The 11,485-nt window shown below is 38.3% G+C and overlaps 1 protein-coding gene across 1 annotated transcript; it reads left to right on the top strand.

Moving 5' to 3' along the window:
* The first annotated feature begins 352 nt into the window (after positions 1-352).
* On the top strand, positions 353-11,201 carry LOC149020893 (protein CONTINUOUS VASCULAR RING 1-like). The gene is made up of 7 exons (XM_089149115.1): positions 353-623; positions 4,416-4,468; positions 8,819-8,928; positions 9,453-9,620; positions 9,705-9,802; positions 10,150-10,276; positions 10,831-11,201. The coding sequence occupies exons 1-7, from the start codon at positions 477-479 to the stop codon at positions 10,920-10,922; spliced, it is 795 nt and encodes a 264-aa protein (XP_089005241.1). The 5' UTR covers positions 353-476; the 3' UTR covers positions 10,923-11,201.
* Positions 11,202-11,485: the final 284 nt, after the last annotated feature.

Below are 11,485 nucleotides of genomic sequence, written 5' to 3'. Positions count from 1 at the left end.
CGTTTCTTATTGATCGACTCCTACCTCCATCTACATCTACTGGGATGGTTAGAATCACAGCCTCCAAGCTACCACAAAATTGTTGTTGCAACTCAAGAATCCAACAATGGTTTGTTATTTTTGGATTACTCCAGGTCTCTAATTCCTCCTATTTATTCTTTATAATCCATATGGATATTATTCAATATTTGATAATTACTTGACAGACAAGCCAATAAAATTGTCAAAACTAATAAGTTTAGGTTAAGGGATAGAGAGGAAACTTATCACATTTTTAACTAAAATAAGTTTAGCTTTATTCCTTGCAAATGTGACAAGTAATAGATGGTTACAAAATGAAATGTAACGATAGGCAGTGACAAGAAGTAGAATCCATACATGATTGAACGGTTTAGTGTGTGGGGAGAGGAAGAAAGGAAAGCGAAGAAACAAAAACAAAGGGGAAGTAGAAAAGGTGCCGTGCAAATCGGTGGTGGATGGTGATGGGCGATGACAAATCGTCCACGGTAATGGCGAGCAGAGATCGAGAGCTTCTCATTCCTGTCGCCGATTCCGCCGACGAAGATGTTTCTTCTAAACCTTCATCTTCATCTGCTGCATCGTCTCATCACTCCGGTAGAGAGGTCAACCCCTTTACTCCCAATCTGTTCGTTCTTTTGTTCCTTTTCGTGTCAGTGAGTTTATGGTAGCATGTTTTGCCCCAGCACCAGTTTCGAATGAATTTCTGAAAGACCTTCTTACTTGTTTCAATTGTTAATTAAAAAAGAAAAGAAAAGAAAAGTGCTTCTGAAGGAACCTGTTGCTTGTTTTAATCGATTCCCCATCACCATCTATCCACTCTTCCATGTTCGCTTAAGAGGCTTGGAGGATGACCCAAGTACCTTTGTTGCGTCAACAGAATCGCCTTTTTTTGGTTGATTCAGTTTTGTATTTGTAACTTTCGAAGGGTTCAATCTTCCAGTCATGTTAGTGGAAGGGTTCCCCACTGATTTTTGGCTCGTGGTTTCATCATTCCGTACGTAATCCCCCAAATTTTGTTTTATTTTATTTATTCTAGAAGGAAAAAAGAACATTCAGTTATATTAGAGCACACCATTTCGTTTTTTCGACAGTATAACCTTCCGAATGATTTCATTTGATTTTTATTCGTGGGTGGATCAAGAATTTATAACAAATTAAAATATAAAATTTTGATTGAAGATGAATGGTATTTGGCACAGTTCAGCTTCTATAAATTAATTAAGGGATTATTAGGATGATCAAGACTCTTCAGTATATTTGGTGATAACTGTAAGAAAAGGAGATAATGGTTCTAATGTCTCTATAGAAATGACAAGCTGGAGGTCAACATTACTTGGGTTATAAGTATGGAGGACGACATCGGACATGCCTGCTCATGGATGATGATTTGGTCATATAGAGAGAAGAAAGAGTTTTTTTTTTTGTGGGGGGGGGGGGAGGTAACCGCAGAGTGATGTTCTTGAAGCTGATTCCAAGTAGCTGAGCTGAGGATTATTTGGGTTCAGGCTATTGGAATCAAGTGTGTTGCCATCTGATGAATTTATTGCTCTATCCAGGCCTGAGTTACAAGGAGCAGGAAGTTGGAAGGGGATTACAGCTCTATCATTTGACATTTTTCAGTATATCTATTTAAGTACTTTACCAAGTTGGATTGATAACTAAATTGTTGACCTGTAAAAAGTTTTCTCTTATGAATATGATAACCTGAAAAGATAGGCCTTGGAACTCCTTTACGATGTAGGAGATGAGGTAAAAGTCTAAAAGCTTTCATGGTTTACTCCACCAGCTGGGAAATGGGAATACCTATGGGTTTGCTCATTCTTTAGGAACCAACAAACAGAAAACAGGAAACCATCTGATCTCTCTATCCCGGAATCCATTGTTTCACCTGTCTCCAATCGTTATGTTGAGGACGAATTTTATGTTGTCCACCAACATTTGTGCTGACAGGAATTCTTTTGAAGGGGGGGGGGGCGTTTGTGAATTTTGTGTGGTGAGACAAAGGCTTGGATTAAAGCCAAGTAGGAGTTGTGGAGATCAACCTTGGAATCAAAAGGTTTTATGATAAAACAACAACAACAACATTCTTAACCTCATCCCAACTCAATGTGATCAGCCACATGGATCCTAAGGGTTTAACGATAAATGTAACAAAAATGAAGTATTAGATGGAAGTAGTAAATTATACATCATAAGACAGTCCTTAGAGAGTTAGTCTGACAAATGCCAGAGAAGAAAAGTGTTTCAAGCACATATTCGACACAATTGAAGATATGTATGATGGTGTGGGGACTAGTGTGAAAACTGTGGGTGGTCAAGGTACAAAGATCTACTTTAAGCTCATATTGTCTTGTGCTTATTGTGGATGATTGTGAGCTTTGTTGGTGTATGCTTTATGTTGATGATATTGTTTTGGTGGATGAGACAAAAATCAGGGATTGATGCCAAGTTGGAGTTATGAAGAACAACTTTGGAATAAAAAAGTTTTAAGATAAGTAGCCCAAGACTATGGTATGTGTTGTTTAGCTTTTGTTTCACTAGGATGGATGATGAGGTGGTTAGCTTTTGTTTCACTAGGATGGATGATGAGGCGGTTAGCTTTTGTTTCACTAGGATGGATGATGAGGTGGTTAGCTTTTGTTTCACTAGGATGGATGATGAGGCGGTTAGCTTTTGTTTCACTAGGATGGATGATGAGGCGGTGAAAGTTAGTAAGAAAGATTATGGGAAGTGATTATTTAGGTATCCAGATTCAATTTTAGATAAAGAAGTTGATATAGAGAATGATGTTTCATAGAGAATTAAAATAGAATTGATGAAGTCGAGAGGTGCGTTTGGAGTTGTATGATTAGCATATTCCGTTAAACTTAAAAGAATTTCTACCTTACTTATGGAATTAGCTATGACGTAAGGTACAGAATTGTATGCAGTTGAGAGACTTTGTAAATATGCTCAGCGTAGCTAGCTGACAGGAGGTTGTTGAGATGGGTGTGGCAAAAATTGGTCATATTAGAGTTGATTTGGGAGTATCTACCATGAGAAAGTCACTTGAGGTGGTTGGCCTGTCTATAAATGTCTTTGGGTGCTCCCATAAGATCGAAGGACCTAAAAACCTCGAAAAAAAACTAAAATGATTCTAGGATAAGTGGTGAGGAAAGACATGTGGCCTTGTATCAAATATTACCCTGGACAAACTGATTGGAGGGTAAGGATCCATGTGGCCATCCCCATAGAGTTGGGTTAAGTCCATGTTCTTATTGTTGATTGTTAAGTAACTCTGGGCATAGAGACAAGATGAAATCCGTTATTTGATGAGTAAGGACCAAGGACAGCACAGCACAAGCCAAGGAGAGCTGTAATCCATGCTGAATACACTAAACTATATTGTAATTGCTGCAATTCATGACCATATCCACAAAAAATTGAGGTTGGGCCTCAGTTTGATAAACCAATACTAGCAAGTTCATTGCAGTCTATGGTAAATGGTGTAGCAAGCTACTTGACAGTAGCTGGAATGATGGCGCTACAACTAACAGTATAGGCAGCAAAGGAGGTGTATGCTAGAAAAACTAGGATCTACAGCGGTACACTGACATCCAGGGATGACTATCCTTGACGATTTTATTTTTCATTTATCAACTAGTATTTCATTTCTGGTTTGAAATTGTTGGAGTCATCTTTTCTACCTAGCACCTACATGCTTGATGTTACGAGAAGATTTTGCGGGAAGGCTGGCTAGAGATTTCTTGCAAAATCATAATGAAAATATTTCAGTCTCGCTTTTTTTTTAATTATTGTTATTCTGTGGACTATAATTGTATGCACAGAAGGGAAAAGTTGTATGAGATGAGAATCTCATGTACGGTTCTATGGTGGGAATTCTTTGAATCGGATGGATTTTGTAATGGATGTCAGCTCAATCCAAAGGATATTATGTGGGTGCTTTAAAGATGTATCATGAACTTATGTGACTAGAAATGGAGTAGTAGAGCTTCTCTCTCCCCCCCGGAAAATCTTCCAGTTTTTTCTTTATTGGTGTATACCTTGCATCTCCAAAGTGTGTTGCAGTCCATTCTTTCAGTTCCAAACAAATATCTAGGAATTATTATTCTACCATTTCTAATGTCAAACATCTTCTGCATGTTGGACCCATATAATTTTTTGCAAAGGTTTCCCTGCTCTGCACCTTTATTCTATTACCTGTCCACAAAATTTTAGTTGAGCCTGATTTTCCATGTGGCAGTAGGCACCAACCAAGGTTTGTTTATTTAGATGGCCAGACTAGAATATATATAATCTTGGTTATTCATTTTCTGCAGATTTCTTTACGCTTTCTGATTTGGTTAGCTGATTTTGGTGTTAGATTTAATTGAAATAACTTTGTTGTGGCACAGGCTTTCTGCAAAGTGGTTCGAAGCTGGGCTTCGAAAAAGTTTATGTCTGGATGGTGAGTGTTTGTCAAATGTGTTTTTGGATTCCTGTGCACATGCCTCCCTTTTTCTCTTACGTATTGCTTTATGTTGGATACAAGTAAATTCTGTTATTTCTTTACTCTTAGTTTCAGTTGAGCTCTGTTCAGTCATGCTGTTCTCCAATCAGGACAGTTTATTTAGCTCGGATCATATTTGAGTGGCCCTTCTCACATAATCATTTGAGGTGGTAATGCGATTCTTTTGGCACACTGTCAATGACTAATCCACTGTGGACCTCTGGTCACATAATTTTGTCTTGGATGCATAAATAGAACTTGAGAAAGAGAAGACACAATGTTTAAGAAGTTTTCAGTGTAGGGTAGTTGAACTTGGTGTGTAGGAAATCCATGACCAGGCTTGTCATAATTTTGTTAAATGGTTGCAAATGAAATGGCTTGGATATTGTGGGATCTGTGTGGAGTCAGATCTCACTTTGCACTACAATATTGTGCTCCTTTAGTGAAGGAAGTGAACTTTGTGCATAATAAAATAGAACTGGATCCCAGATCCTGAATTATTCTTTTTGAATCCAATCTGAATCATTAGAATTGAATACCGTTTGCACCAAAGGATTTTTGTGTTAAGACCGGTCTAATTCTGAGACCAAATGAAGATCTCCCTTACCAACCTTGGATCCCAAAATGAATCTAGATTTGAGCAACTCAACAAATAACAGCCTTTTAATCTTGAAAGGATTCTGCAGCAAGGATTTCTCTCTCTGAAAGCAGATACGATTTGGTTGCATGATTTGCATCTTTGGATCTGTTCATGCCACATCTATAAAAGAAAAATAGCCATCAGGAATCTTGAAATGGGTGTAGTCCAGCTACATGATCCTTTTGCATTACGTAGGTGAAGTCTTTGTACTGCACATATGCCACACTTGAATCATTGTTATTGGTGACTATGGTTGAATTCCAGGTGGGCCAGATATCTTTAATTTTCATGTAGGGTTTGGTATGCCATGGTTAGTGACTAGTGATGTAGATCAAATCATCAAGAAGGAAGGATCAAAGTACTCTTTGTCTTATACTGTTCATGTGAACAATGGTGTACGCTTTTTCTATTGGGTAGAGCTTTGGAAGCTCTTGATGGGATTGGTTGCTATTTTGATGGTATTATGCTTTGATCACAAAAGGGCAGACTATTTTATTTACTTTCTATTTTGGTTAAAAGCTAGGAAGTTTGTTGTCTTTTTGATAGTTTACATTTTGATTCATTTCCTTCTTTAATAGGACTTATAACTGGATATGAAATGGTCCATTGAGTATTCTCCAAAACAATGAGAATGAATGAAAAAAAGAAAAATTTACTGGCTTGTTAACCATGAGTGAGGAGAGTAGACTAGGAGAGAGTCCAACTTGAGGTGAGAGGCCTATGTGCAAATGATAGAGTTGAATAATCTGTCTCCTTCCTCCTTGTTTCCTGTTCTATTCTTGGTTTATTTTGTTTTATTATTTTATGGGTTAACCTGCAATTGGGAAAATGGGAGGCCTCACATCATTGCTGAAAGTTGTTGTGTGGTTTTAGAGTATTGATCCTCCTGTTGAGGTTTTTACTAGTTGAACTGATTTTACATTACATACGTTTTGGGAGATGAAACCTATTATAATCAGTAGTTGTAGTAAATAGTTTTATGAATTGCTTTTGTTTAGACCTAGAGATGGTGAAGATAAATTGAAGTAAGTGTTGGGTTTGGTAATATATCCTTCACCACTTCTACTGCTTGGAACCTGTTTCGTGCCCCTTCCCCTCACCCCCTTGGCCCAGTGGTTTGGGTCAAAGGTCACATTCCCCTTCACTCCCTCACCCTTTGGAAAGCCCTAAATCTCGCCCTTCCCACCCAGGGTTTCCTTATCACCCGCCAAATCCCTGCGAACCCCAACTGTATCCTTTGTTGGAATGGTATTGAGGACATCAAGTATTTATTCTTCTCTTGCCATTTCTCTAGCTCTCTTTGGAGAAAAGCCCTAGCTTCCATTTGGCCTTGCTCTCGTGGCTCCTTTGGGTTTGATAGTGACTGGTCTTGGGTATTGAGTAACGTTTCAGGTACCTCTATTCGTGACCGGATTGGTAGGCTTGTCTTTGGCGCTACGGTCCACCATCTGTGGTGGGAGCATAATCTCAGGCGTTGGACTTCCAAATCTTGCTCTTTTGACTTGATTTGGAATGCTATTCACTTTGATGTTCTTCCAAGATTATTTCTATTCCCCATCCCTTGGTTGTTGATTCCCCGAGGAACAGACTCATTGTTGTTACTTGGGGCCTCAACTCCCAATTCCATTTTTCTCTTTGATCCTTCTCTGTTTGGATCCTGGTTGTAGTCGGTGCTTTGTTTCGTTTATTTAATTATTTATTCATCCAAAAAAAAATATATGTGTTGGGCCTTTATTCCAATGGGGTTCCTTGTGCAATGCTGGCCTCCCTTGAAAACCTAGTAGCTGGAATACTCCAAAAGAGACTCCTGCACTAAAAGAAGGACCTAACCACATTCTTTTTCAATAAGGTACAACCTAAATTGATGAGGAAAGTAATAATAGAGGAAACAGACTCAAAACAGGACTGTGACTCATTATCTTAGTCCAACCCAACTAAAACACTTGATAACAATTACTTGCAACTTAAATTGAACTAACCCAAAACAACTTTAATATAAGCTGAGGATAAGAAACTATGTCCTAATAAAAGCAATCCCATGTACAACCTTAATGCCCATAGATTAGGCCCACTAAAGCAGCCTATTACATTGAGAGACCAATTGGCTAAATAGCCAACAGATGTGACACGATCCAAAGCTTATTTCCATTAAAGTAAACTTATTTAGTGATAATTGCAATTTTTTTGGGCGGGGGGGGGGGGTGGGGCGGAGGGGCATGCATTTACTTGAGGGCAAGTTATAGAGGACCATGACCCTTCATTATGAAAAGAATCATGGGTTGATGTGTGTCTTAGGAACTTAAAATTTTGGAGGCAACGAATGAGAATAATTATTAATTGGTTTCATGAGAGTATGGTTTCCGTCTATTGAGATTCCACTACCTTAGGCATTGTTTCCTTTCAGGAATAGCTCTGATAAATGGAAGTTTAGAGAATATTGTTTGAGGTGGTGTGGACATGTAGAAAAGATGCCTTTGGGTGCTCCACTAAGGATCAGTGTTGTGATTCAGACCGAAGGAGCCAGATGTAAGCCTAAAATGGTCCCAAGAGAATTGGCAAGTAAGGGCATGCATATCTTAGTACAAGTAATAAGTATGTCACAGGGTAGAGAATGTGGAGAAAGAAGAATCCATGTAGCCTATCCCATTCAGTTGAGATAAAACTGAGTTGAGTTGAGGTCATCTTTTCCTACTGGGGAACATGAATGAATGGAATGTTACTGAATGTGTGAAACCGAAAATTCACAAATTGTGAGACTGTTGATCAGCCCCAACATTTCACTTCTCATCAAATTCATGGAAGATGGGTTGAGGGTCTGAAAAAAGTAACTTCTGGATGATCATTAACCCCCAAAAAACTTCTGGATGATTAGACAGTCATATTATGCATGCTTATCATGTCTGAAATTAGTAAAATGTGTGCAGTAGTAGACTCAAATATAGGACTGCTAACTAGGCATGAGAACTCTTATGACTACTTTAGGCATGTTTTTGAGGATATAATTTTATTGAGTTTTTTGTGTTTTAAATTTTCGAAAGATTCTGGCTGGGTGGTAATTTTTAGAATCATTTTTCATTGCATCGTGACTTGTGAAACCACATGTGTTGTGTGTGTATGTTGTGGGAGACCTCAGTATGCTTCTTCAACAGGGTCAGGCAGTATGTTCATTTATTCCTTCTTGAGTTGCTACAGGTTGGAGACGTGTTTACCAAAATGACGATCATAATATATAGCTTCCTAAATCTACGAGCTATTCTCCTTTGATACTTTTAAGAAGAGATAGTTGAACTTGGGAGTTTTCTGTAGTATCTGCATAAATTATTAAAAATGTGGTGGCCCTCTTGTTGTCCTCAAAATTAGTGTAGAATAGTCCTCTGAGGAATTAGTTCGGACATCTATCCTTTGTTGAATCTAATTGAGTGTGATTTGTGAACTTCCTGTTATGCTTGGCAACATCTAATCTTGATAAATGGAACTCTAAGATGAACTTTAGGACACTGTTTCTGAATGAAACTTTAAGATGAACTTGATATCCTTTTTGCTTTCATAGAACTTGGAAAGCATTAAAGAATCAGTTTTGTTGTGGATCAGGGAGTAACTCTTTATTTAGTGGTACTGTGCTTTTATTTTATTTGTTGAACCTCTGTCTTAACAGTTGGGTTTTGCAGTGTTATCATATTCCCAATAGCGATCACATTCTACATTACATGGTGGTTTGTTCATTTCGTGGATGGGTTTTTCTCTCCAATCTATGCTCACCTTGGAATCAACATCTTTGGTATGTATATTTTTATAGACTGTAGGACTGCCCATTTTGTGCAAAATAATATACCATAAAGTGCTCATTTACAATAGCAGAATAGCTGGAAGATATTATTGACTCTGGCCGTCTCTCGGGTGGACTATCCTGGTGATCTATGGGCCCCTCAACAGGAATGACTGAAAAAAGGATCTACAAAGGATAGTTTTCCTCCACCTGTATAGGACAGTTCACGGTTCACAAGCCTCTCTAGTTAATACCTTCTCCTACCCTGCCCTGAATGCAGTCACATTCACCATTGTTTGAGAAAACTTGGTATTTTGTAAAAAAAATATAGAATATGCTAGACCCAGATTTGCCATGTATATCTCGCAATGCATTGATATTTTTCCTTATGCTGCAGCTGAAGTGGATTTTTTTTTTGGTTCGGGGCGGGTGTGCAGGGAATTTTCTAACTTAGGTTGCAGTTATTCTTTCTTAAAATGATTTTAAAAAATTTTAAATTATAGTTGGTTTGATATTTTGACCATCATCTGAACCAGGTCTGGGGTTTGTAACGTCAATAACTTTCATTTTCTTGGTCGGGGTGTTCATGTCATCTTGGCTGGGGGCATCTGTACTAAGCCTTGGGGAGTGGTTTATCAAACGGATGCCATTTGTTCGTCACATCTACAATGCATCTAAGCAAATTAGTGCTGCTATATCTCCTGGTATGCTTTATGCAATTTTTGTTTGCTCTTTTCAAATAGTTAAATGTTACAATTAGTAAATTAATTCATTACCTGTTACTGCAGATCAGAACACCCAAGCTTTTAAGGAAGTTGCCATCATCAGACATCCACGCATTGGAGAATATGCATTTGGGTTCATCACTTCAACTCTCATCCTTCAGGTCTGATGGATCTATGCTGCACTTCTTGCATAATGAGCTTGGCACAGTTCTGCTAGGTTCCTTCTCCCTCATGTGGTCTAGATTAGATCTGGATATTTTGTGCTCTTGACACTTCCCTGAAAATGATTCAACAGCCATAATATGTTCTGAAAATAAGGAGGAAGTGAGGAGTGAAGGATCTTTAAATTGGTCCATGCATGTCCCTCCCCCATGTAAACGTTGTATACGTGCACTTCGTCTAAAGTCTAGACTTGAACCAACTTTAGCACTCTGCATTTTAAAGTAAGTGCTTTTACATTTCTTTTCTGTGACGATCATTACATGCCAAACCTTGTCTGCCAATACAGAATTATTCAGGAGATGAGGAACTGTACTGTGTGTATGTACCTACTAATCATCTTTACCTTGGTGATATATTCCTCGTCAACTCCAAAGAAGTTATCAGACCAAATTTGTCAGTTCGTGAAGGAATTGGTGAGTTCGATTTACATTTTTTTTCTTCCAATATTGACATTTTTATGTTCTTCTTGAGAAATGCTCACTAGTTACTGTAGGACAAAAGGAAGGTGTCTCCTTGCCCTGGTTTCCTCATGACTGAGTTGGGATCCTCTAATGGTTCTTTGTACCCACAAAGGTCACTTAAACTTGTCTTAGGTGTCTGATTTGTGGAATTTTTACGGGAACATTTTGGGATCACCGGTTTAGAGAAATGTCTTTGAAGACTGACAAGGCACAGGAGTTTTCATGTCTTTCACTTGGTTTATCTGATCTGATCACCGAAGCCTACTGGTCCAACCTGGGATTTTTTTTTTCCTTGTGAAATTGACTTTAAGGAGAAATCTAGTTGTCCTACTTGGTTTTGATGGTCATATAGAACTCTGATCTGCAATACATGTGTTGGGTTTGGTCTGATTGATCCCTGCTCATATATGCTATCCAGTTGTACAGCAGTGTCAACATTTTCCAAAATATCTTTTGGCCCATTGTTCTACCTGAATTTGACATGTTCTTCTGTGCTGTGAATGCAGAGATTGTTATTTCTGGGGGTATGTCAATGCCCCAGATCCTGTCAACTGTTGATCCTCATATAATCCAGGTAGACAGAGCTACCATCCATTAGAAACTGAAGATGCTGTTTGAGATTGGACAAGGCCACATTTTGTTTGTCACACTATGCCTGCTGAATTGGATTGCTGTGTTTTGCTTCTTAAATTGGGATTGTGATAGCATTTGTAACATTCCTTTGAAGGATACACAATAATCCCATGTACAATATAGTTCTGGTTCAGTTAATGTAGATCTAAGTGACTTTCAATATAGACTCCCATCTGTCAATCCATTTATTTATTTATTTATTTGTGTTGGAAATATTGCCTCAAGTTCACCATGAAGGTTCTGGTAAGCCTCTAGTTTTCTCAAATTTGACATGGGAGTCCAGGTAACTTGGTACTCTTTGCATTCAATGGACCAGATTTACCTATTCAGAAAAAAAGTACAGGAATTGTAGCTCACTCGACCAGTTGTGAGGTCGTGGCCGAGGGAGAATTAGGGTTTTGGATGGTGTAAAGGTGTTGTGCAAAGGTGGGAGTATAATGAATGTTCTTAAGTAAGAACTAACATTTATGGGATTCTTTTACTGTTAATACCATTTAAATATTCTTTTGGGAACAAGGTTCTTTCATA

This window comes from Hakea prostrata, chromosome 3, assembly GCF_041222555.1.
Source record: "Hakea prostrata isolate BN-2017 chromosome 3, UWA_Hpros_2, whole genome shotgun sequence".
Lineage (NCBI taxonomy): Eukaryota > Viridiplantae > Streptophyta > Magnoliopsida > Proteales > Proteaceae > Hakea > Hakea prostrata.
This window is presented reverse-complemented; position numbering and strand designations above follow the sequence as displayed.